The sequence below is a fragment of the Nicotiana tomentosiformis genome, chromosome 12 (genome assembly GCF_000390325.3).
Source record: "Nicotiana tomentosiformis chromosome 12, ASM39032v3, whole genome shotgun sequence".
Lineage (NCBI taxonomy): Eukaryota > Viridiplantae > Streptophyta > Magnoliopsida > Solanales > Solanaceae > Nicotiana > Nicotiana tomentosiformis.
The window spans coordinates 13039501-13067240 of NC_090823.1; the positions used below are offsets into that span (position 1 = coordinate 13039501).

The following is a 27740-nucleotide window of genomic DNA, read 5'->3' on the forward strand; positions in this document are numbered from 1 at the left end:
TATGTTAAGATCTATTAAATTCTTATATCTTTTTCGAATGTGAAGTGATTATTAATATTTATGTATCATATTGATTTTTATGTTTAATTACTAAATTCGGTTAACCTAAAAGTGTACATCAACGAAAAATTATTGTTAGACAACTAAAAAAATAACTATTATGTGTTACTAATAGAATTCTCCCATAAGAATATTTTAATCGATTATATGTTTGTCAATTTTTTTATATTTTTACTAAATATATATTTACTTATCAAATATTTAACAAAGTAAGAATGAAATAATATTTAAGTAACAAAAAATCTCGAAAACCCGAAAAACCCGACAAAACCGAACCAATCCAAACCGATATAGTTGGTTTGGTTTGGTTTTGCTAAAAACTGAACCAACCCGGTCCACGTATACCCCTAGTGGACATATACGACAATGGGTTGAAGATAATATTCACAACCATATTGTGAATGAGACACATGCGATATCATTGTAGAAAACAAGGCAGATTTTACTGCAATTGTCGACGGAATATCAATGGAGAAGTTTGTTGTTGTTGCTGAAGTGACGATACCAAAACTTCCTCTTCCGATGGTTTTGCCTCTCGTCCATATTATTGGATGATCGGTGATCGCCGCCATTGAATCAATTTTTTTCTTGCTCTCAATAGTAATTGATAACCTGGTTTTTGTTTTGTTTTGGTAACTTTCTGTTATTGCTGTACTTACTTATATATAAGTAGGAGTTACCTAGTTTTCCTTTTCCCTATTAACATATGATTACGTGTTTCTTGAGTTACAAGCTAGGTTTTTATTTTAGGGCCGAGAAACTAAAGTTGTAAAGTTTCCAAAATTTGTTTCTTTTCTCTTTTTCCTATATTGTAGTAATTTGTAACAAATGATTACCATTTTTACAAGTAATCTTACTAATAGCTGTTAATTAATAGGTACAAATTTGATGAGAAGTTCACGAATCTATATAAGGAATCTTTCCTGAACACTCATACTTTAGGGCTATATTTCGCCGATGAAGGACATGGTTCAACGTAGCAATTGAATTTTCTTTCTCATTTATGCTTTAGCTATGCAAAAAGAAAATAAATTTGGTCAAGTCTCAAGCACGAAACGGAAGATTGACAAGTCTAATTAAATAATTCGTGAAATTAGTATTCTTTGTTCTAGCTCTCCTAGGAATATTCTACCTTGCCAAAAAGAAAAAAGACACTATAAACAAAAAATATTGCTAGGGTATACTATAAACTATGCATTTTGTTATAGTATTTTTTATGAAATAATTATTTATTTATTTATTCAATTCAATAAAATTTTATTTTAAATAGATTATGTATTTGTTGTGTGTGCTTTGCATATATAGTAGATGATTTAGTTTATATAATTGAGCTTATACACGGAAGATTAAATCATCGGTTCTTATAAGTCATAAAGTTTATGGTCACAATTTATTGACAAAGTTGCACAAACCGTCGGAATGGCGTTGTAGCACAAGATTAAATATAATTTATCTTGATTGTGAGAATGATTTAATTCCAACTTCTTGTACTTATACTCTAAATCTTGATATTATTATTATTAGCTGTGTATGTTATTTATTGTTTTGATTTATTAAAAGCAAGATTCTTTAACAAGCCTAGTAAATTGGACAATAGTAATATAGGGAGAAATTCTAAAATAGCTAGATTTATAAGTGGTCATTCAAAAATAGCCACAATTTTAAAAGTAATAGAAATTTAGCCACTTTTCATGTAAAGATAATATACTGAAACTCCATTATATTATACTGGAGGTCCAGCATAAATATACCTGAACTCCAGTATATTTATACTGGAGTTCCAGTATAATATACCGAATCCCTAGCATAATATACTGAAAGTTCATACACATGTGCTCCAATCTTCAGTATATTATGCTGGAACTTTCCGCGTGTTGGAGTTCCAGCATAATATGATGGAAGTTCATACACAGGTACATCGATCTCCAGTATATTATGCTGGAACTTTCCGTGTTGCAGCAAAATAGTGACTAATTTTCAATGACTTTGCAAACGCTGGTTATTTTTGAATGACCAGTCCAAAAACTAGCTAGCCCGTGCTATTTTTACTTGTAATATACTTACATTGACAAAATAATAATTAGTTGATAGAATCCATATCTCGACTTTGAGATTGATAATATACCTTTTTGAAAGCTTATAAGTTTTTATGGATAAACCCGCCCAGTGAATTTTGTATCCAGGGCATAAAATAGGCTAAGCAAATGTCTAAAGGTAGTAATCGATATATAAATTAAATTGTCAGTAATATAAATTGATTGATTAATATCTGAATCATAACACGAGGAGTTAAATGAGGTTTTTTGAAAGAATTTTTAAATTAAACTAAGGAGTACAATTACGAATTTTTAGTGAAATAATTCGCAATTTACTACGGTTGAAGTTAATTTCAAATTTTCGAAATTAATTCCATAATAGGGAGCCTTGTTAATAAAATTTTATGGTCCCTGCTATTTTGACCCTGTGCGTGTATATATACATGGGTTTTAATTTCTGCCGTAGGGCTGGCCGAATTTTTGGTTCTTTTTTTTTTCTCAAATTTTGCTCATACTAAATTTATTCTTTCCGGATATTATTTGAGTAATACAGTAGAAAACTACGTGACGTTAGGAGATTGTGATCGTGTTGGTCATGGCATTTTGATTAAGCTGTTCTTTTACTTTCTTAGTTACAATAACTCTTTTAGGAACCAATTGCTAAATTAACATTGCGTTAACTTTTGCATACAAAAGAGGCTTGCTGACAACTGTTGGCTGAACTTCCAATTGTTACGTCTCACAGTCTTCACATGCATGTTTCTTTTATTCAAGATTCATCATATTAAGGTGATAATGCCAGCCCCCTCACACACACACACACACCAAAACCAAATCTAAAGGCCAAAGGGCATGTACAATTTTGGCTAACTGAATTCTTTTTAATCATTAATTAATTATTATAATAATTATTTCTCTCTTATTCTTTACAAATATAAATTCTTGAATTCCTGCATTAATTGTTACATGCTATTTGAATTATGTGTCTTAATTGTTATTTGACATTTAGCATAATAAATATTAAACTCCCTATCTGCTCCCTGATTTCCATAATAATTTGCTATTTGTCATTGTTTGCTTCATAATTAAACCATAATCATGGTATGTTTGTTGTCTTGTAATTTTATATTAATTGTTACATTTATTAGGAAAATTTCTTCTATAAGAATTGGTAAATGAAAATGTTGGAGGAGCGGGTTGCACGACGCAACATGATTGATTATAATGAATATATCGGTGGATCGGGTTGCACGCCGCAACAGATATATTAAAAGTCTATATTGGAGGATCGGGTTGCACGCCGCAACAGACTTATTAAAAGTCAATATTGGAGGATCGGGTTGCACGCCGCAACAGACTTCTTAAAAGTCAATATTGGAGGATCGGGTTGCACGCCGCAATAGACTTGTTAAAAAGTTAATATTGGAGGATAGGGTTACACGTCGCAACAGACTTGATTACAATGAATATATTGGAGGAGCGGGATGCACGCCGCAGCATAACAGAATATGGATATATTGTCAGAGCGGGTTGCACGCTATAACAGAAATAATAGAAATGATAATTGGTTATGACTGCTGAGTTGCCTTCAATTATTATAAATGAATTACCCGATTTATTTCTATTATTGTGGTTGTTACTAATATTGCATACAGGTTAATGTAAGTGAACCGCCTTAGCCTCGTCATTACTTCGTCGAGGTTAGGCTTAGCACTTACCAGTATATGGGATCGGTTGTACTGATACTAGACTCTGCACTTCTTGTACAGATTTTGGAGTTGGTCCCAGCGGCGTACCATAGACTTGCTCGGATTTCAGCTATCAGAGGAGACTTGAGGTATAACTGCATGGCGTCCGCAGTTCTGAAGTCCCTGTCTATTGTACATTAGCTGTGTGTTTATTTCCAAATAGCTTTATTCTATTCAGACCTTTATTTGTATTTATTCTAGAAGCTCGTGCACTTGTGACACCAATTCTGGGATGGTATTTAGACACCGTTATTATTATGGATTATTTCAAAATTGCTTCCGCATTTGCTTCCTTGTTATTCATAAATTTAAAAATTATTTTAAAAATGGATAATGTTATTCTAACATTGGCCTGCCTAGCAAGTAAAATGTTAGGCGCCACCACGGTTCGGAGGTGGGAATTTCGGGTCGTGACACAATCACTTTCAGGTATCTTATAAATTTGGCAGTTCATGAAAAACTTGATATGCGTCTAATAGATGTTGTCACAACCTATTTGTATGGAACATTAGATAACCAAATTTATATGAAAATCCCTGAAGGGCTCAAAGTTCCTGAAACTAATAAAAGTTTTCGGGAAACTTGTTCAATAAAGCTTCAAAAATCCTTATATGGATTGACACAATCAGGGCGAATATGGTATAATCGCCTGAGTGAGTATTTGCTGAAAGCAGGGTATAAGAATGATCCAATTTGTCCTTGTGTATTTATAAGAAGGTCTGGATCTGAATTTTTTATAATCGCCGTGTATGTTGATGATCTAAATATCATTGGAACTCCTGGGGCACTTCCAAAAGCAGTAGACTGTTTGAAGAAAGAGTTTGAAATGAAAGATCTTGGAAAGACAAAATTTTGTCTTGGTCTACAAATTGAGCATATGAAAGATGGAATTTTTGTCCATCAATCAACTTATACCAAAAAGATCCTAATGTGTTTTTATAAGGATAAAGCACATCCATTGAGTACCCTGATGGTTGTGAGATCACTTGATATAAATAAAGATCCATTTCGACCTCATGAAAATGATGGAGAGCTTCTTGGTGATGAAACTCCATATCTTAGTGCAATTGGGGCACTAATGTATCTTCCAAATAATATTCGACCAGATATAAATTTTGCAGTAAGTTTATTAGCAAGATTTAGTTCCTTTCCAACTACAAGACACTGGAATGGTGTTAAGCATGTTTTTAGATACCTCCGAGGGACTATTCATATGGGATTATTTTATTTTTATGAATCTGATTCACAGTTGATTGGTTATGCAGATGCATGCTATTTGTCTGACCCACATAAAGCTCGATCTCAAACAGGCTATCTATTTACTTGTGGGGGTACAACTATTCCATGGTGTTCAACAAAACAAACTTTAGCTGCTATATCTTCCAATCATGCAGCGATAATAGCTATTCATGAAGCTAGTCGAGAATGTGTATGGTTGAGATCAATGACCCAACATATTCAATAATTGTGTGGTCTTTCTTTAAAAACGAAGATTCCAACGATATTGTATGAAGACAATGTTGCTTGTATAGCTCAACTTAAAGGAGGATATATCAAAGGAGACAGAACAAAGCACATTTCACCAAAGTTCTTTTTCACACACGATCTTCAGCAAAATGGTGAGATAGATGTTCAACAAATCCGTTCAAGTGACAATCTAGCAGATTTATTCACTAAGGCATTGCCAACATCAACATTTGAGAAGCTAAGACATAAGATTGGAATGCGTCGTCTCCGAGATAGCAAATAAAGCTTTCATCAGGGGGAGTATAATACGCGCTGTACTCTTTTTCCCTTAACCAAGGTTTTGTCCCAATTGGGTTTTCCTGGTAAGGTTTTTAATGAGGCAACACTCAATGCGTATTACAAGATATGTGTACTTTTTTTCCTTCACTAGGCTTTTTTCCACTGGGTTTTCCTAGTAAGGTTTTAATGAGGCACATTATCTATGGACATTCAAGGGGAGTGTTATGAATACATTGAATTTGTGAATGTCCAACAACTCATCCATGAACCATTTTAGATATACATGAATATGTTTATTATATTCATTTAATATCTTGTAACTCTCAAGTAAATTGTACACTATATATATGGTATTTCTAATTCTACAAAAAACATCAATAAGATAGACTTGAATACAACTTGATAGAAGAAAAAATTTATCTATATTTCTTGGCTTATATTACTATAATTTTATAATATTAATCGATAACTATACGATTCGTTTTCTTTAGTTTCACTTTTGTTATTGAGTTTATTGCACTGAGACACAAGTTGGAACTTTGTTAAAGCAATATGTATGATCTAATGTGTTTAAAAAGCCAGATCACAATTTGACGTGACTAATATTCTTTTTTCTCCATTAGTGTTCCAAATAGACGAGGGTGATATAAATCTTATTGTACTGGATTGCATACAAACTATTGTCCTTTAATCACGTTTGTTGCTTTTCACAAATTGCAGAGTATTTCTTGCAAACAAGTATAGTTCTTTCAGCTTTTGTCGATATCCTGGAAGAAGAAAGAATTGGAAAGACAATTGTAAATCTTTGATGATTTGGTGGAGATTCGTCTTCTAATGCTATTTATTAGAAACATATGAATGAAAGAAGAAATGGACTTTCCTTATGTCGAGTGTCCTCTACACGTTTCACTGTATTGATGGGAAGATACATCTTTTTCCATTGGATGTATATTCTATAAATTAGCATCTTCAATCACAGCTATTCTTTGATATCGAATAGGCTCCATGTGCCACCAACAGCTTTTGTGGTTACAAGATTCTTAGCAAACTCTAGCCTTCAATAGAGCATACTATAATCAGGTTATTCTTATCCAATTTAACCCCTGATAATTGAGGTACTTGAAAACTCTAATGATGATAATTCAGGTAAGTTGGCCGATTTATTTGATCAACTAATGTAGAAGCATACTTTCAGTCCTTATGGATTTGTAGGAGTATTTTTTTGGTCTCTCTTTAATTTCCTTTTTGTTGTTAGATACGTTGGACGACTTTTTGTAAAAGGAAGGACATGATCTTACTGTTACTACTTCTTATTGGACTTATTAATATCTCTGTTACATTTTCTTGATGATGATTTCAATACTTGAATACTTCATTTAGATAACCATTTTTGTAAAAAGAAGAAACATCTCAACTTGTAGTCTTAAAATCGAAAATCTAAAATATCCAAACGATTAGTCCAAAACCAAACTTAAAAAACCCGATCAAATCCGACATTATTTGGATTATGTTATTTTGTGGCTTGAATTATTTCCTTGTATTTTTAGAAAACTCATAATCCTTATAGGTTTAGGAAAACCCATTATCCTAAGAGATTTGGGAAAGAAAAACCTATAGTGCTTGTCAAATTGGGAAACCTAACATAACTCTGCATACATTAAAACATAATGTAGTCACTGTTTAAAGAGCCTCTCTTTCTAGTTAACTGATTGATTCTATATATCATGATCTAAGAAAGAAGAATACAACATATATATAAATCTGCAAGATATGTTGAAATAAAAATGTACTCACTGTTAGCAAAAATTTCATGCAAAAAGCTTCCTTTTTGTACAGATTGTTCAATATTACAGAAAATATAAACACAAAATTATTTTTGTTTAATACAAGGGGCTGCACCTGATCTCTCTTTTCTTCACTGGTTGCCTACGTACCCCAACTAATCTCCTATGGGGATCAAGCCCGAACGTAGTTCTTTACATTAGTATAATTCTTTACATTTGTATAATCATTCTAATCAAAATTGATAATTAGCATCCTTCTAGTAGCTTTCTTCTTTTGTTGGATCTGCAATTCAACAGCTTCATTGGTTTCAGCTTTGTACTACTGCAAAAATCATCAATTAATGGATCATTTTCTCCTGCAATTTCTGTAAACAAAAGCGGGTTGAGTTCCTTTATCCTTGTCTGCTCACGAACAACAACATTATCATCAGATGAAAGAAATGGATGCTTTAATAGCATATGATCAGCAGTCCATCGCGATCAAGTGACTTACTTATGCTTCATTACAGCTTCATTACATTTCTCCTTTTGCTTATCTATTGTACAGTATCTCAACATAGTTCCAACTAGAAACAAATACATAATGTCCCATTTTCTCATTCATAAGAAATCATCTAACCATGAAAAATGAAAACATGAAAGATGGGAAAAGTAGTTGAAGTAAAGTTTTGGGAAGAACCAAGGGATAAATTGATGATATTTTGATGCCTAGTTGTGAATACTTGTCGACGAATTTTAGGCCTTTGCAGCTACTGGTGCTGCAGCTTTGCTAGCAACGATTTGCTCGTAAAGGTCTCTGATCTTTAATCCGACGATTGTCTGGAAAAAACCTGTTCCATTGTTGCTGCCAGGGAAATCAGCATGTTTCAACATTTGTTGAGTAACTTCACCATAGAATTTGGTGGAGAGACTGCTCAAATGGCTTTCGACATAGATGAGTTCATCTAGTCTGTCAAATTGGCCATCCATTTCCAAGACAGATACCTATTTAACAGCGAAAAACAGACAGTGAGAACATGTACTGAGTAATGAAACAGACAATTTTCAGGTTTACAGAAAGGTAACATTCTAGTTGTCTTTGAAGAACCATATTATATGATTGAGGGGTGACAAAAAACAAGCCTTGAGTCATTGTCTAATTTCACATATGATGGCTGAATTTTACCTACTGTAATAATAAAAGTCACAATTTTTTTGTTATATTAAAGTAACTAAATTTTACTCACTAACCCGAACTTTCACCTAATTGGTGAGGGTTCGATTCATATAAAGTCATCTTGATGAGGTTTTACTGTTATAGTGGGTAAATTTATTGTTATAGTTATAGTAGGTAACATTAAGTTACTTTAATGTGAAAATAATAGTTGTGATTTTATTATTACAACGAGTAAAGTTTAGCGACCTTAATAATATAGTAAAAACGTTTAGTTACTTTAATGTGACAAGAAAATTTAATGACTTTATTGTTATAGTGAATAAATTCAGTGACTATACATGAAACTAACCCCTTTTGATGATCTAGACATATTAAATGAATCACTAATCTTTCAAGCAAAACCTTGCTGCATTTTTTTGTCTTCTTGATATTATACATTATAATCAAGCATTAGGAGGTATATTGCTCGAATCCTTCAAAAATGTCACCCACCCGTGTCGAGTCAAATTCTCCAATAATGCATCATATTTGGAGGACTCAACACACAACCGACAACAATTTTCGAGGATCCGAGCAAACACAAAAGGGAGCTAGATAGAGCAACATACCTCATTGCCAAAGTAGGTATCAGGACCATAGGAAAACTTGATGCCAGGGTAAGAACAAGTCAATTTCCTACCACATGGAATCCATGAAATAGTAGAGCGTTCATCAAATAAATAAACTGGATTATAATACTTCACTCCTTTCATTATCAGTCTAACTCTCAAAACTTTGCCTTCATTATCATCAGGAATTAACTGAGTTAGGAGAACTTCAATAACTGCATCTGCATATTGTTTTTGTGGATCTGCACAAAAATATAACAAAAAAATTAATTACCCTTTAATTTCACTAATCTTATTAATCTTCATTTGCCAAAACAGATAAATTAAATTCAATTTAAAGGGAAATTAGTATATACCAATGTAAGCATCAAAATCTGGCTTCCTTGCTTCAATACTAGCCTTAATGCTTTCAAGACTGTGTCCTCTCTCAGCCATATCCCTCTGCATTAGTTTTCAAGAAACAATTAGATCAAAAGGGAATTGTACATGTGTATTTGGTATGACAAGATCGAGTCATTTTTCATGGAAAATATTTTCCTCGAAAATCTTTAATAATAACAATAATAATAATAATAATAACAACAACAACAACAAATCAGAGATTTTATGACACCTTTTTGTATTAAAAATTGATAATAATATATCTAAGTATCAATAAGAACGAGTGATATGAAGTTAAAAGTTAAGATAGTCGTACAAAAAATGACTAACATCCGTAAGTTGGGGAAGTTATTTCCCCCATTTGATGGAAAATATTTTTTTGTAACTCAACACCCAAAAATGATTTTTTTCTACGTCATACATCTTTTTTCCTCTATTTGTTTATTTTTTATAACATGTATTTTTGTTGACACCTTCCCTCTACAAGCATTGTTAATTAATCCACTTATCGGATGCCCGCCCTTTAGCTTTCCTCTTCTTTTAGTCGAGCATGCCCGCCCTTTAGCCAACATTGTGTTTAATTTTACATATATACAAAGGAGGCTTGTTATGTTATCTGTTCTTACTCTAATATATATATATATATATGATTCCAAGAAATAAAAGAATATAACATAACTCTGCATACATTAAAACAGAATGTAGCTAGTCATTGTTTAAAGAGCCTCTCTTTCTAGTTAACAGATTGATTCTATATATCATGATCTAACAAAGAAGAATACAACATATATATAAATCTGCAAGATATGTTGAAATAAAAATGTACTCACTGTTAGCAAAAATCTGCCTTTTTATACAGATTGTTCAATACTACAGAAAATATAAACACAAAATTGTTTTTGTTTAATACAAGGGGCTGCACCTGATTTCTCGTTTTCTCACAGGTTGCCTACGTACCCCGGGCTAAGCTCCTATGGGGATCAAGCCCTAACGTAGTTCTTTACATTACTATAATTCTTTACATTTGTATACTCATTCTAATCAAAACTGATAATCAGCATCCTTCTAGTAGCTTTCTTCTTTTGTTGGATCTGCAATTCAACAACTTCATTGGTTTTAGCTTATCCATCTCCGTTGCAGAAATCGACAATCAAAGGATCACTTTCACCGGCACAGATGTCGAATAAACAAAAACGGGTTAAGTTCCTTTTTCCTTGTCTGCTCACGAACAACAACATTATTATTAGATGAAAGAAATGGATGCTTTAATAGCATATCAGCAGTCCATCGCGATCTCGGCTCCTTAACAAGACACTTTTTCAGAAAATCTTCAGCCTCTTTTGACAATCTTTTGTTCTGCAAATCCGGTGATCCCATTCCAATTTTGCACAATAGATAAACAACGTTGTCAGCTTCACTGCAATCCCACACTGTCTTCCCTGTAACCATCTCAAAGACAGTGCATCCGAAAGCCCAAACATCAGCTTCAGGTCCGTACTCGTTATCAAGAACTGATTCTGGCGCCATGTACATAGGTGTTCCTTTGAGTCCGTGCTTTCTTTTCTGACTCTTTACTCCTCCAACCTTCTTCGCGTACCCGAAATCAGCAATTTTGGCAACTTTATCAGTACCAACAAGAAGAATGTTATCTGGTTTAATATCACGGTGAACAAAACCTCTTCCATGAATATGACTAAGCCCCAATAGAATCGATTTCGCGTACTGTTTTACCTCAAAATCTTGCAACCCTTGCCTTGAATTTTGACCAATCTGATCAGCTAAACTTCCGGCAGACACGTACTCGAGCAATATGTTGTACAATATCTTCCCATCTTCTTCAGTAACATTAGCTCCGAAACATCGAATAACATGATCACAATCTTGAAACTCGTGTAGTAATTCTCTCTCTTTCTGTAACGACTTTGAACGCGAAAACAAGGCAGATTTTACTGCGATTGTCGACGGAATATCAATGGAGAAGTTTGTTGTTGTTGCTGAAGTGACGATACCAAAACTGCCTCTTCCGATGGGTTTGCCTCTCGTCCATATTATTTGATCATCGGTAATCGCCGCCATTGAATCAATTTTTTTCTTGCTCTCAATAGTAATTGATAACCTGGTTTTTGTTTTGTTTTGGTAACTTTCTGTTATTGCTGTACTTACTTATATATAAGTAGGAGTTACCTAGTTTTCCTTTTCCCTATTAACATGTGATTACGTGTTTCTTGAGTTACAAGCTAGGTTTTTATTTTAGGGCCGAGAAACTAAAGTTGTAAAGTTTCCAAAATATGTTTCTTTTCTCTTTTTCCTATATTGTAGTAATTTGTAACAAATGATTACCATTTTTCCAAGTAATCTTACTAATAGCTGTTAATTAATAGGTACAAATTTGATGAGAAGTTCACGTATCTATATAAGTAATCTTTCCAGCTCTCCTAGGAATATTCTACCTTGCCAAAAAGAAAAAAGACACTATAAACAAAAAATATTGCTAGGGTATACTATAAACTATGCATTTTGTTATAGTATTTTTTATGAAATAATTATTTATTTATTTATTTATTTATTCAATTCAATAAAATTTTATTTTAAATAGATCATGTATTTGTTGTGTGTGCTTTGCATATATAGTAGATGATTTAGTGTATATAATTGAGCTTATACACGAAGATTAAATTATCGGTTCTTATAAGTCATAAAGTTTATGGTCACAATTTATTGACAAAGTTGCACAAACCGCCGGAATGGCGTTGTAGCACGAGATTAAATATAATTTATCTTGATTATGAGAATGATTTAATTCCAACTTCTTGTACTTATACTCTAAATCTTGATATAATTATTATTAGTTGTGCATGTTATTTATTGTTTTGATTTATTAAAAGCAAGATTCTTTAACAAGCCTGGTAAATTGGACAATAGTAATATAGGGAGAAATTCAAAAATAGCCAGATTTACAAGTGGTCATTCAAAAATAGCTACAATTTCAAAAGTAATCGAAATTTAGCCACTTTTCATGTAAAGATAATACACTGAACCTCTAGTATATTATACTAGAGGTCCAGCATAAGTATACCCGAACTCCAGTATATTTATACTAGAGTTCCAGTATAATATACCGATACAGCATAATATGCTGAAAGTTCATACACAGTTGCTCCAATCTCCAGTATATTATACTGGAACTTTCCGCGTGTTGGAGTTCCAGCATAAAATGATGGAAGTTCATACACATGTACATCGATATCCAGTATATTATGATGGAACTTTCCGTGTTACAGCAAAATAGTGACTAATTTTCAATGACTTTGCAAACGCTGCCTTTTTTTGAATGACCAGTCCAAAAACTGGCTAACCCGTGCTATTTTTACTAGTAATATACTTACATTAACAAAATAATAATTAGTTGATAGAATCCATATCTCGACTTTGAGATTGATAATATACCTTTTTGAAAGCTTATAAGTTTTTATGGATAAGCCCGCCCAGTGAATTTTGTATCCAGGGCATAAAATAGGCTAAGCAAATGTCTAAAGGTAGTAATCGATATATAAATTAAATTGTCAGTAATTTAAATTGATTGATTAATATCTGAATCTAAACACAATGAGATTTTATGAAAAAATTTTGAAATTAAACTAAGGAGTACAATTACGAATTTTTAGTGAAATAATTCGCATTTTACTACGGTTGAAGTTAATTTCAAATTTTCGAAATTAATTCCATAATAGAAAGCCTTGTTAATTAAATTCTATGGTCCCTACTGTTTTGACCTTGTGCGTGTATATATACATGGGTTTTTCTGCCGCAGGGATGGCCGAATTTTTGGTACTTTTTTTTTCTCAAATTTCGCTCATACTAAATTTATTCTTTCCGGATATTATTTGAGTAATACAGTAGAAGACTACGAGACGTTAGGAGATTGTGATCGTGTTGGTCATGGCATTTTGATTAAGTTGTTCTGGAATTGGAGGCTAATGTAAAAGACGTATTTAGTTCACGCTTCAAGAGGTAACTCGTGTAAACTCTATATGTGCTAATTGTTCAATTTACATGTGAATTCGATACTGAATTGCTTTGCGTTATATAATCCATCAGCTATGCGATTTCTCTAATATTCGTGAATTGTCTTTCGCAGCAGCTGTAGTTTTAACAACTGGTGTGATGAGAGAAGTGCTAGCTAAATTTTGGCTTCATGTTCCTATTGCTAGAGGAAATGGCACTATATCTAAGGTTTGAGCCACTGTGCTAATGCAGATGATAAATATGTTACCGTCCAGCCTACATAAGAGAATGACAGCTTTTATAGAGAATGTCAATCTTCTTTTACTTTCTTAGTTACAATAACTCTTTTAGGAACCAATTGCTAAATTAACATTGCGTTTAATTTTGCATACAAAAGAGGCTTGCTGACAACTGTTGGCTGAACTTCCAATTGTTCCGTCTCACAGTCTTCACATGCATTCTTGCCAAGCATATGAAAACTTGTTTGAGATTTCTTAGTGAACTAATTGATTCTGACATGATCCAAGAAAAAGATTAAACATAACTCTGCAATACATTGGAAAGAATACACAACAATTATTGCTAGCCAAATTTACTTGGCAAAAAAGCCTCTTTGTACAGATTGTTCAATTATAAAGAGAACCAAACACACAATTGTTTTTGTTTAATTAATACAAGGGACTCGACCTGATCATTTTTTTTTCTAACAGGCTGCCTACGTAACCCAAAACACACAATTGTTTTTCTTTACATTTGTATAATTCCAATCAAAATTGATAATCAGCATCCTTCCAGTAACTTTCTTCTTTTGTTGGATCTGCTATTCAACAACTTCATTGGTTTTAGCTTATCCATCTCCGTACTATTGCGAAAATCATCAATCAATCGATCACTTCCTCTAGCAATTTCTATAAACAAAAGTGGGTTGAGTTCCTTTTTCCTTGTTTGCTCAGATGAAAGGAAAGGATGCTTCAATAGCATATCAGCAGTCCATAGCGATCTCGGCTCCTTAACACGACACTTTTTCAAAAAAAATTCAGCTTCTTTTGACAAACCTTTGTTCTGCAAATCCGGTGATCCCATTCCAATTTTGCACAATAAATAAACAACGTCGTCGGCTTCACTGCAATCCGACATTGTCTTCCCTGTAACTATCTCAAAGCCAGTGCACCCAAAAGCCCAAATATCGGTTTCAGGTTCGTACTCGTTACGAAGAACTGATTATGGTGCCATGTACATAGGTGTTCCCTTGAGTCCGCTCTTTATTTTCTGACTCCTCATTCCAACCTTCTTCGTGAACCCAAAATCAGCAATTTTGGCAACTTCGCGAATGTTATCCGGTTTAATATCAAGGTGAACGAAACCTCTCCCGTGAATAACACTAAGCCCCAAGAGAATCGATTTCACGTACTGCTTTACCTCAAAATCACGCAACCCTTTCCCTAAATTTGATTGTCATTTTGTGCGGAAGAAGCTTGAGATGGTTTGATTTCTCTTCATCTCCTCTTCATCTCAACTGGACGATATTTTCACTAAATCCTTGTCTGGTGTTCCACACAATCTTGCTGGAAGTTCTCTCACCCCAAAGCTTGAGGGGGTGTTATCATAGATAGCACAGATGGCCCAATTGATAGACGTGCTGAAGTCCCAACATAGTAGCAATTCCAATATGTAAAGGCCCACTATTTATTTGGCTGTATTCTTTTTGTATAAGGACCGGGTATTATACTTGTACAGACACCTTTTTAATTATGAATGAAGCTCATATCTTTTTCAAATAATTCTCTCTCTCTCGAACATTCTAGGGTTTGTCTAACTGAAATTCTTCAATTTCTCTCTTTTCATTTGCAAATCTCACATGGTATCAGAGCGAACGTTGCTGATTCACTACAAGAAAATAAGGCTATGACGACATTTTAAAAATGTCGCCATAGATCACATAAATGTCACAAAATGCTTAACTGGCATTTATTTTAGACTTAAAACAAATGTCGGAAATTTCGATGTCGGGAATTTTCCGACATTTAAATTAGTGTCGTAAAATAATTAGTGATATTTGTTTTACGACATGTTGTCAAATGTCAATAAGATGTACTCTCGACTCATCTTGCTTGCGACATAAAATAGAAATGTCGGAAAATATGTCTCGTCAATAGTTTTTCTATTTTTGGTTTTTATATTAAAATAATATAATAAATTTTAAAATTCTTCATGATGAAATAATCATTTGATATTTCAGAACACCATACACCACAAAAATTAAACAAATAGCCACTTCTACATACTCTTTTTGTAAAGAACTACAAACTGCAATTATCAAAATATTGTAAGCAACGTAATAATACATAATTGTTCTCAAACAAATGTAAATTTTTTTTATACATCTCTAAAATAAGTTAAGATCGTCTATAGTCTAGGCGAATAATAATCAGCAATAGGGGACAAGATCTATCTCTAAACTTAGTTTCAAGCATTTTTTATCTTGCTCGTGCCGTGTTGGAGAATATTACTTAAAACCAAATATTCCATAATAACCGACTTTTCGTCATAACACTGGAACAACATCGAAAGGGGTTCTTGATTGATCGGCTAGCTAGAAGCCTTCCTTAGAACAGATCGTTACCCAAGTTGTGTATCCAGTAGCACAATCTAGGTCACTGATCTATAAATCCAAACTTGTTGAACCTGTAACTCGTTAAAACATAAACAAACAAAAAGATAAATAATACCCCCCTCTTGTGAAAAAAGATAGCTAACAAGTTGATAATAATCCTAAAATTCAGAATACCTTGTTATGTCCTTCCCCAATTTCATATTTTTTTGGCTTTTGCAAATGGAAATCTGGATGTTTTCAAGGAATCCCAAATCAATCGTGAGAAAGGGTTGAGGAAAGGTGAGAGGCGGTTAGGGTTTTGAAAGAAAAGAATTAGAGTGAGGCCTTTATTAAGAGTTCCTAATTTGTTTTTCAGTAATAGTCTTAAAATTTTCTTAATATCCATCTATCACATTTAAGTTACAAATGCGGTAAATTTTTCATTTTTAGTTCTAAATGTCACTAAATTGTACTTTATTGTGATTTAAGATCAAAATCAAAATTATTATTTTTGTTATCATTTTTTTACACAATTCTATCGTTATTGTTATGTCAATATTTTAAACAAGCTTTTTATCGACATTTACTATCACTAATTAAATATAAAAAATGACTTTTTTTCTTGTACAAAGTACGATTTAACAATTAAAAAATATAGTAAAATTTTCAACATTAGATGTTGTATACGGTCGAAATCGGGCATGTCAGATATCTTAGGCACGAGGAGCTGCCCCGAGGGTAAGCTCGCAATAAACCAGGCTCGAGCTCAATGGCAAAGTACGGATCACGAAGATCGAAGTGCTCGCTGAAGATTGAGACCGAGCATAATCGACTTCGAGTAAGGCATAATAACGGAATGATGAGATATTAGCAACCGACCGAAGATCTCGGAATAAATCCCGGAACAGATCAAATCAAGCGGTTATTGACGTCAATCATATGATTTGTTTTCGTTATTATATTTGTACCTTATTTAGGATTCCTCTACTATATAAAGAGGGACCACATTTATTTATAAGGGGTATTGATTCACTGATAAAGATATATAAAAACACTACTCTCTATTTTACTCACTATTCATTACTGTTCATCATTGTTTATCCTCTATTCTTTACTGTTCTTCTTACCCAACCTCGAGACCATCTTGAATTGAGGTCGAAAGCATTGCTAGAACACTGGTTTAATTTATTTTACTATTCAGATTATCTATTCAATTCCTTGTTTGTCAATTGGTATTGGATTAAATCACGTATCCTTAAAAATACTAAATAAGTTTAATTGTTAATCGGAGCGGGTGGTCGATAGTGAACCGACGAGACTCGGTCTTGTTTAAAAAGTAGCGGAGGAGGATCACGATCCCCCACAACGATGGATGGATTTGCCAGAGGCACACATCATACCTCTTGCAAAAGTCTAGAATGATCGGGTCCATCAGGCCTAGTTTAAAGGGATAAGTATAAACACTTGAGTACCCCTCCACGTGGGTAGTAACGGCTTCCTCGGGCCCAAATACTACTACGTTCTTGCCTTCCCAATTGCAGTCCTTACGAACTATGAGAAGAATATCTTCAGTCACAGAACATATGTATCTCGAGACTCCTTCACCTTGGTCCTGTTTGCATGAACGCTTTCAAGGGAGGCTCGGCAGCGGGTTCATTAGCAACCACAACAAGGGAAGCCATATCGAGGGCGACCACTTCAGGGCCAATCGCTTCAGGACCAACGGGCGGTTGAGAAGATGAAGAGGCAACTTTTTGAGGAACGGTTTTCGATGGTTTGGCCATTGTCATCTGGGGGAGTGTTTGAAAATTTGAATAAAGAATGCAAAATTTTGGAAAAATGGGTTTTGAAGATGAAGAACACAATATGAAGATTTGAAGAAAATTTGGGGGAAAATCTGGAGATTACTATAGAAATTGAAGAATAAGGACGAAGATATGAAGGTTTGAAGAAGGTTTGATGATGACTGGAAAGCTCGAAGGTAGTACTTTAGTCAAAAAGTAGAAAAAGAACAAAGGAAGGAAGCTTTTATAGGGAAACAACTGACGCTGCGCATTCGAGGCAACCTGCCGATGAGTGACACGTGTCCGAAATCAGAACGATGCGACTGATGGGACGGTTTAGCTCCCTCGTCGTAACGTACGAAGGAAGGAACCGGAGTCATCTGTCATTTTCCATCGTTTTGGCAAGCCTACTCTCTAAGAAACAAGGGGATTATTTGTATACGGGTAAAACCGAGTCCAATGAGCACCCCAGTTTCCCAGTGAGGCAAACGGAGCAGGAACATGACCGTAAGGAATCAGAGTCAGAGCGAGGAGCCCCTCATATCGGAGCTCGAGCAAAACACCTACCCTCGGGAGCATCGGGACCACATCCTCCGGGTCCGGTTCGAGCCTCAAGACTTTGGAGAGAAATACCAATTAGCTGCACCTGACTAACAAAGGTCTGTGATGTCCGTGACCAACTGGATATCACGGAGTGTACCTCGGCCCGTATCGGTAGAAAATCAGTGATTAGCAAAACGGAAGATTTTTACCTTTCGTAGAATTGTACGTAGGGTAAAACTCACCTACTATATAAAGGGAAAAGCTTATTATTCATAGAATACATTGTAACATGCATACCAAGGCAATTTACTCCTATTCTCTATGTTTCTAAAAGTTATTCAAAGTTCTTATTTTTGTTCATAAGTTCCTCATAAGTGCAAGCTCAGAACCGAAGGCAGGTTCCTCGTTGAGCCATTAACAGAGATCGGGATCACTCTTATCATTGGTTTGACCATTTATTACTTCTTTCATTTTCTTAATCTAATGTTATTAATCACTTGAATTGAATTAATTCACATATTCTTAAAACCTCATATAAATTCAATTGTTATCCGTTTTTAAGGGTAAACAATATCAATGTAAGTGAGCAATAAAACTTGAGCTCCTAAACAGGATAAAGGATAACAGTTAAGTTTCAATTGCTACCGTTAAACATTGAGCAAATCTTAATCCCAAAGCGCATTTAGCTGGAAGTAGTGCGATACCAAAAAAATTAAAATAGCGATTAGGTAATGCGACTCATAAAGCGCAATCAAAAATTGCCACTCATTAATAATCATGATATATCGCAATTCGGGTACTATAAATGCAATTTCCAATTGAGACTTATACGTCGCAATCTCCCAATGCGACTTATAGGTCGCAATTGAGAACTGCGACTTATAATCCTAGCGACTTAGGAAGGTATTAACCAACCAACTGTCAGGACATATATTGGACATTCATAAACTTAAGAATTTAGTAACAACAGAAGAAGAAGAAGAAGAAGAAGAAGAAGAAGAAGAAGAAGAAGAAGAAGAAGAAGAAGAAGAAGAAGAAGAAGAAGAAGAAGAAGCTGATTAATGCAAATCTATTGTTTTTTTCAAAAAAACAAAAGGCTTCTGGTGCACAAGGTATTCCATGTTCACGCAGGGTCCGGGAAAAGGCCACACCCCCAAGGGATATGATGTAGACAACCTACCCTAATAGATACATTACTGGTTGTTTCCATGGCTCGAACCAATGACCTATAGATCACACGGATACAACTTTACCTTTATTTCAAAGCTCCCGTTTTATTATTTTTTTTCGAATACAAATTTATTGGATAGAAGGAAAATATGACATTCTTTTTGACAATTTTACAGAATGCATTATTGCCAAGCATATGAAAACTTGTTTGAGATTTCTTAGTGAACTAATTGATTCTGACACGATCCAAGAAAATAAATAGAACATGACTCTACAATACATTGGAAAGAATGTACTACAATTGCTAGCCAAATTTACTTGGCAAAAAGCTTCTTTGTACAGATTGTTCAATTATAAAGAGAACTAACACACAATTGTTTTTGTTTAATACAAGGGGCTGAACCTTATCATCTTTTGTTTCTAACAGGCTGCCTCAGTACCCCCAAACTAATCTCCTAACGGGATCAAGCCAGTTATTTGAATGCCACGTGCAATATACTATAAAGTAAAATAAAGAAAACTACAAAATATAAACGAGGAAAATAATTTTATTTGATTGCAAAGATAGTTATATTAGGATATGCTGCTATCATTATGGTTTATTTCTTCTTTTCTGACCACTTTTGCAAGAGCAAAAGCTTTTGTCAAGTGGGTTCAATTATAATTTTTATATAATATTTACGCTGCTTTAGTCACATTTTATACATATATATTAGTATTATGTTTTGATGAAGCGGGGTCGATTGAACCCGCTTAGCATCACGTGGGTCCGCCCCAGGTCTTAATCCCAAAGCCACACCAAAAAATTAAAATCGCGAATAAGTAATGCAACTCATGAATAATCATGATACCTATACATCTATATATCACAGTTCGGAGACTTATAAATGCAATTGCCAACTGTGACCTATAATTGGAATCGATTGATGCAATTGACAAATGCAACTTATACCTCGTAAAAGGAGAATGTATTTGACAAATGCGATTTATAATTTGCAATTCACAAATGTGATTTATAAATCGCAATTGTGGCATGTGCAACTTATGGCCTGTATTATTGTTGAGCACTTGCGTCTATTCTTTCCATTATGGTTTATTCTTACGTCTCATTCTCCAAATTAGGTGATTGCTTGGGCAAGTGGTTGCACATGAGATGATTGGACATTCATATCATAAATTAAGTGATTCGCAAATATATATTGTACTTTAATTTGAGAAGTGTAAGCTAGTACGTGCAAAAGAAATATGCTGGGTATACCGTGTTGCTTTGCCATTTTGACATGAAACATGTGATGTGAATACCTTTGTTTGCTAGTAAGTCCCAAACAAAGGATAAAAGGACATGAATTATATATTTTTTTTCTATTCAGAAGGGACTTACGTTGAATCTAGTGAAAGTTCTATTTTTTTTGTCCGATTTCTGTAGCGCCAAAAGCTTTATCAAATATGCATCATTGTCATGCCGATTGATAGTTGAGAAATATTATTTCCCGGACAGACCTTTATACGTTAGGCCTATTTTTCACTATTGAAAGACATGGTTTAATGTACCATATGAATTTTTCTATCATTTAGTTAATTATGCAAAAATAAAACAAATTGGGTCAAGTCTCAAGCATAAATTGGAGAAAGAATTACAAGAAAATACACGTGACTTCATACCATAACAAAAAATGGCCCATATTTTTAAGTTTTACCCGACCTAGCCCATATTGTACATATTTTAAAAGCATTAGCAAATTCAAAATCTGTGTTCTTACAACCATTGCTTCTAAAAGCTATGGAGTTAAATCTATGTTCTCACAATCATTGCTTTCACTCTCTCTCTCTTCTTCTCACATCTTCTACATATGCTATAAGGGGCCATGTATTTTGTGCCTCCCTCGTTGTGTCATCTGGTTGTAATGTAAGAAAACTGAAGAGTAGAAGTCCATCATTAAAGGCCATTCAAAGCTTTGCTTTCGAAAATATTTTTTGAGTTTGTTAGTTGTTTAGATTGGATGTTGTTCCAATTGATTGAAAATGTCAAAAGGAGTTCAAAATTTAAATTTGAAGTGATTTGGAGTAGATTTGAGCAATATTTGAGTTAAATTTCAAAAAAGACACAAGGAAGAAGACGAAGTCAATTTTTTGTATAACTATGTATAATCTTGTATAGTAGTGTATATGATTATATAAACACATCTTATACACTATTATACACTTTTATATACCTTTATACAAGCGTCTATAGACAAACTTCTTCCACGATTTTCAATTGCAATTCTTGTTCAAAACCAGTCCAAATCTCCATTAAGTGACTTCAAATTTTATATACAACCTCCATTTTTGCTTTATTTTTATCATTTGGGGCCCACTTTCTTCTTCTCCAATCAAGGCATAGTCACCGGCACTCTTCCGCCATCATCACAAACTCATCACCACCCTCATGCTATCACCCCAACAAGAACAACACCAAATACACCATTCAATAACCCATAAAATTAAACAGTATTATGATTTTTATGGCAGCCATGAAAATATAGGATAAGCGAATAAAAGAGGCATTATTGTTTTCGATTCTAATATTCGATCAAATTAGACAAGCGGGTGATTGAATCGTCACCAATGTTTCCATGAATATGACCGGGCCTTAACCCTAGTTTGCAATCGTTGAGCCATAAGTGTAATCTGTCAAAACTTGGACGGATTGGATTGTCAATCTAGGAAAAGCACAAATTAACATAACTTAAGGTTGGGTCATTTTAAACTTATACATATAGTCCAAATTAATCAATAAGAAAAATTTGTCGAGTGAATTCAAAGTTGTTCAGTCTACATAATCTCATCAAACATAGAAGGTAGAAACTCTACCCTAAGCAAGGTCAATAGCTGCAGTGAAAACTCCATTTTTAGAAGGTAGAAACTCCCTTATAAGCCATCCAACTTGTGATCCAAAATAAAAAAGAAAGAAAAATAATGCCTTGGAGTGCGAGATAGATATTCGAAGCCAACTTTGAGTCTCTTTATGTATTTTGCCTATTTTTAATATCATGATACTTTTTTTTTCTTTTCTAATCTATGTTGTCACTCACAATACACAATACAATAAATCATATAGATTGGTTGTGGTCACTATACAATTCTACCACGATGGCTAACTTTGGCAGCAGCTGTAGTTTGTAATAACTATTAACTGGCGTGATGGGATAAAATTTTGGTGTAGAAGGTGCTAGATAAACTTTGGCTTCAGGATCCTATTGCTAGAGGAAAAGCCACTATATATAGGTTTGAGCCATTGTGCTAATGCAGATGGAAAATATGTTACCATCTAGCCTCCATCAGAGAATGATCGTTGCTTTTATAAATCTGCAAGATATGTTGAAATAAAAATGTACTCACTGTTAGCAAAAATCTGCCTTTTTATACAGATTGTTCAATACTACAGAAAATATAAACACAAAATTGTTTTTGTTTAATACAAGGGGCTGCACCTGATTTCTCGTTTTCTCACAGGTTGCCTACGTACCCCGGGCTAAGCTTCTATGGGGATCAAGCCCTAACGTAGTTCTTTACATTACTATAATTCTTTACATTTGTATACTCATTCTAATCAAAACTGATAATCAGCATCCTTCTAGTAGCTTTCTTCTTTTGTCGGATCTGCAATTCAACAACTTCATTGGTTTTAGCTTATCCATCTCCGTTACAGAAATCGACAATCAAAGGATCACTTTCACCGGCACAGATGTCGAATAAACAAAAACGGGTTGAGTTCCTTTTTCCTTGTCTGCTCACAAACAACAACATTATCATTAGATGAAAGAAATGGATGCTTTCATAGCATATCAGCAGTCCATCGCAATCTCAGCTCCTTAACAAGACACTTTTTCAGAAAATCTTCATCCTCTTTTGACAGTCTTTTGTTCTGCAAATCCGGTGATCCCATTCCAATTTTGCACAATAGATAAACAACGTTGTTAGCTTCACTGCAATCCCATACTATCTTCCCTGTAACCATCTCAAAGACAGTGCATCCGAAAGCCCAAATATCAGCTTCAGGTCCGTATTCGTTATCAAGAACTGATTCTGGCGCCATGTACATAGGTGTTCCTTTGAGTCCGTGCTTTCTTTTCTGACCCTTTACTCCTCCAACCTTCTTCGCGAACCCAAAATTAGCAATTTTGGCAACTTTATCAGTACCAACAAGAAGAATGTTATCTGGTTTAATGTCACGGTGAACAAAACCTCTTCCATGAATATGACTAAGCCCCAATAGAATCGATTTCGCGTACTGTTTTACCTCAAAATCTTGCAACCCGTGCCTTGAATTTTGACCAATCCGATCAGCTAAACTTCCAGCAGACGTACGGAAGATTGATAAGTCTAAGTAAATAATTCGTGAAATTAGTATTCTTTGTTCTAGCTCTCCTAGGAATATTCTACCTTGCCAAAAAGAAAAAAGACACTATAAACAAAAAATATTGCTAGGGTATACTATAAACTATGCATTTTGTTATAGTATTTTTTATGAAATAGTTATTTATTTATTTATTCAATTCAATAAAATTTTATTTTAAATAGATCATGTATTTGTTATGTGTGCTTTGCATATATAGTAGATAATTTAGTGTATATAATTGAGCTTATACAGGGAAGATTAAATCATCGGTTCTTATTAGTCATAAAGTTTAATGTCACAATTTATTGACAAAGTTGCACAAACCGTCGGAATGGCATTGTAGCACAAGATTAAATATAATTTATCTTGATTATGAGAATGATTTAATTCCAACTTCTTGTACTTATACTCTAAATCTTGATATAATTATTATTAGTTGTGCATGTTATTTATTGTTTTGATTTATTAAAAGCAAGATTCTTTAACAAGCCTAATAATAGCCACAATTTCAAAAGTAATCGAAATTTAGCCACTTTTCATGTAAAGATAATATACTGGAACTCCAGTATATTATCCTGGAGGTCCAGCATAAGTATACCCTAACTCTAGTATATTTATACTGGAGTTCCAGTATAATATACTGGACTTCCAGCATAATATACTGGAGTTCCAGTATAATATACCGATCCAGCATAATATGCTAAAAGTTTATACACAGTTGCTCCAATCTCCAGTATATCATACTGGAACTTTCCGCGTGTTGGAGTTCCAGCATAAAATGATGGAAGTTCATACACAGGTACATCGATCTCCAGTATATTATGCTGGAACTTTCCGTGTTACAGCAAAATAGTGACTAATTTTCAATGACTTTGCAAACGCTGGCTATTTTTGAATGACCAGTCCAAAAACTGGTTAACCCGTGCTATTTTTACTAGCAATATACTTACATTGACAAAATAATAATTAGTTGATAGAATCCATATCTCGACTTTGAGATTGATAATATACCTTTTTGAAAGCTTATAAAGTTTTATGGATAAACCCGCCCAGTGAAATTTGTATCCAGGGCATAAAATAGGCTAATCAAATGTCTAAAGGTAGTAATCGATATATAAATTAAATTGTCAGTAATTTAAATTGATTGATTAATATCTGAATCTTAACACGAGGAGTTAAATGAGATTTTATGAAAGAATTTTGAAATTAAACTAAGGAGTACAATTACGAATTTTTAGTGAAATAATTCACAATTTACTACGGTTGAAGTTAATTTCAAATTTTCGAAATTAATTCCATAATAGGGAGCCTTGTTAATTAAATTCTATGGTCCCTACTGTTTTGACCTTGTGCGTGTATATATACATGGGTTTTTCTGCCGCAGGGATGGCCGAATTTTTGGTGCTTTTTTTTCTCAAATTTCGCTCATACTAAATTTATTCTTTCCAGATACTATTTGAGTAATACAGTAGAAGACTACGAGACGTTAGGAGATTGTGATCGTGTTGGTCATGGCATTTTGATTAAGTTGTTCTGGAATTGGAGGCTAACGTAAAAGACGTACTTAGTTCATGCTTCAAGAGGTAACTCGTGTAAACTCCATATGTGCTAATTGTTCAATTTACACGTGAACTTTCTAACGGGATCAAGCCAAAACGTAGTTCTTTACATTTGTATAATTCCAATCAAAATTGATAATCAGCATCCTTCCAGTAACTTTCTTCTTTTGTTGGATCTACAATTCAACAACTTCATTGGTTTTAGCTTATCCATCTCCGTACTATTGCGAAAATCATCAATCAATCGATCACTTCCTCTAGCAATTTCTATAAACAAAAGTGGGTTGAGTTCCTTTTTCTTGTCTGCTCAGATGAAAGGAAAGGATGCTTCAATAGCATATCAGCAGTCCATAGCGATCTCGGCTCCTTAACAAGACACTTTTTTAAAAAATCTTCAGCTTCTTTTGACAAACCTTTGTTCTTCAAATCCGGTGATCCCATTCCAATTTTGCACAATAGATAAACAACGTCGTCAGCTTCACTGCAATCCGACATTGTCTTCCCTATAACCATCTCAAAGCCAGTGCACCCAAAAGCCCAAATATCGGCTTCAGGTCCGTACTCGTTATGAAGAACTGATTATGGTGCCATGTACATAGGTGTTCCCTTGAGTCCGCTCTTTATTTTCTGACTCCTCACTCCAACCTTCTTCGTGAACCCAAAATCAGTAATTTTGGCAATTTCGCGAATGTTATCCGGTTTAATATCAAGGTGAACGAAACCTCTCCTGTGAATATCACTAAGCCCCAAGAGAATCGATTTCACGTACTGCTTTACCTCAAAATCATGCAACCCTTTCCCTGAATTTGATTGTCATTTTGTGCGGAAGAAGCTTGAGATGGTTTGATTTCTCTTCATTTCATCTCCTCTTCATCTCAACTGGCTGATATTTTCACTAAATCCTTGTCTGGTGTTCCACACAATCTTGCTGGGAGTTCTCCCACCCCAAAGCTTGAGGGGGTGTTAGCATAGATAGCATAGATGGCCCAATTGATAGACGTGCTGAAGTCCCAACATAGTAGCAATCCCAATATGTAAAGGCCTGTAACGACCCGATCGGTCATTTTGAGTATTACAACCTTGCTTCCCCCATTACTGCTAAAATTGAGCTTTACAATTGTTGTGTGACTTGTCGGGGTAATTGGTTCGGGTCTAGTGAGATTTTAGAATGAATTAAAATATCTAGTTCCAAGGTTTAAAGCTTAAGTTAAAAATAATGACCGGATATTGACTTATGTGTAAACGACCTCGGATTCGAATTTCGATGATTTCAATAGCTCTTTATGGTGATTTTGGACTTAGAAGCGTGTCCGGAAAATTATTTGGAGGTCCGTAATGGAATTAGGCTTGAAATGCCGAAAGTTAAATTTTTGAAAAGGTTGACCGGGGTTTCATTTTTTGATATCGAGGTCGGAATCATATTTTTGAAATTGGAACAGCTTTGTTATTCCATTTATGACTTGTACGCAAAATGTGAGTTCATTCCGGATTGATTTGCTATGTTTCGGCATCGAACCTAGAATGTTCGATGTCGATTCTTCAAGAATATGTGGTATTACATCAAGCAAATGAGCTCCAAATTCAGGTTTGATTAAAGTATTAGATCCGTATTAAAATTACGGAGCCATAGCAAAAAGAATCGTTGAATTCGGACATCGTATGAGAGAGTTATGCCTATTTCCGTATCGGGAATAATTTTTTCGTCGCCGCGAGCGCCCAGGGTAGCGTGGGGCGCTAGCCTTGGCGCTGGAAATTTTGGGATGCTGAAAACTGTGCCACAGGCAGCGCCCCACGCTACCTGTGACGTCCGAAATATCTGAGGGTCTATAAAACAGGGTTCTTGCCATTTTTACTCATTTTTGAGATTATGGAGCTCGGTTTATGCGAATTTTGGGCGATTTTCACGGGAAAACATTGGGGTAAGTGTTCCTTATCCTATATTGATTATATTTCATGATTTCATGCTCATTTACATCATGAATCCATGAATTTATGGAAGAAAAATCAGATTTTTATAAAATCTTCCAAAAATATAAAATGAAGATTTGAAGGTCAATCCGATGTCGGAATTTGATAATTTTTGTATGGTTGGACTCGTATCGGAATGGATGTTCGGATTTTGTAACTTTTGTCGGATTCCGAGACGTGGGCCCCACGGGCAATTTTTGAACTAAATTTCGGATTTT

General features: G+C 34.3%; 3 protein-coding genes across 3 annotated transcripts; all 3 read right to left on the reverse strand.

Moving 5' to 3' along the window:
- Positions 1-7548: 7548 nt before the first annotated feature.
- Positions 7549-11595, reverse strand: LOC104117052 (mitogen-activated protein kinase kinase kinase 20-like). Its single transcript, XM_009628033.4, has 2 exons — positions 10716-11595; positions 7549-7712 (listed from the first exon to the last, which is right to left on the reverse strand). Exons 1-2 carry the CDS (start codon positions 11593-11595, stop codon positions 7621-7623), a joined length of 972 nt encoding a protein of 323 aa, XP_009626328.2. The 3' UTR covers positions 7549-7620.
- On the reverse strand, positions 7901-9580 carry LOC138903506 (phosphoribulokinase, chloroplastic). The gene is made up of 3 exons (XM_070191750.1): positions 9495-9580; positions 9139-9380; positions 7901-8358 (listed from the first exon to the last, which is right to left on the reverse strand). Exons 1-3 carry the CDS (start codon positions 9571-9573, stop codon positions 8110-8112), a joined length of 570 nt encoding a protein of 189 aa, XP_070047851.1. The 5' UTR covers positions 9574-9580; the 3' UTR covers positions 7901-8109.
- An 11836-nt stretch (positions 11596-23431) lies between the features above and the next one.
- Positions 23432-26049, reverse strand: LOC138902253 (mitogen-activated protein kinase kinase kinase 20-like). Its single transcript, XM_070190097.1, has 3 exons — positions 25968-26049; positions 25735-25857; positions 23432-24039 (listed from the first exon to the last, which is right to left on the reverse strand). The coding sequence occupies exons 1-3, from the start codon at positions 26047-26049 to the stop codon at positions 23432-23434; spliced, it is 813 nt and encodes a 270-aa protein (XP_070046198.1).
- Between the last annotated feature and the right edge of the window lie 1691 nt (positions 26050-27740).

Bases quoted from the DNA above. Each gene is read 5' to 3' on its own strand.
- LOC138903506 (XM_070191750.1), bottom strand. From the start codon at position 9,573: ATGGCTGAGAGAGGACACAGTCTTGAAAGCATTAAGGCTAGTATTGAA. The intron at 9,381-9,494 runs GTATATACTAAT...ATTTTTGTGCAG, and splicing joins AGATTTTGATGCTTACATTG to ATCCACAAAAACAATATGCA. The intron at 8,359-9,138 runs GTATGTTGCTCT...GCTGTTAAATAG, and splicing joins ATACCTACTTTGGCAATGAG to GTATCTGTCTTGGAAATGGA.
- LOC104117052 (XM_009628033.4), bottom strand. From the start codon at position 11,595: ATGGCGGCGATTACCGATGATCAAATAATATGGACGAGAGGCAAACCC. The intron at 7,713-10,715 runs CGTTTTTGTTTA...ATGATCCATTAA, and splicing joins AAGGAAAAAGGAACTTAACC to TTGATGATTTTTGCAGTAGT.
- LOC138902253 (XM_070190097.1), bottom strand. From the start codon at position 26,049: ATGTCGGATTGCAGTGAAGCTGACGACGTTGTTTATCTATTGTGCAAA. The intron at 25,858-25,967 runs GTTTGTCAAAAG...TCATCTGAGCAG, and splicing joins ACCGGATTTGAAGAACAAAG to ACAAGAAAAAGGAACTCAAC. The intron at 24,040-25,734 runs GTAGATCCAACA...CTTTTTGGCAAG, and splicing joins ACCAATGAAGTTGTTGAATT to GTAGAATATTCCTAGGAGAG.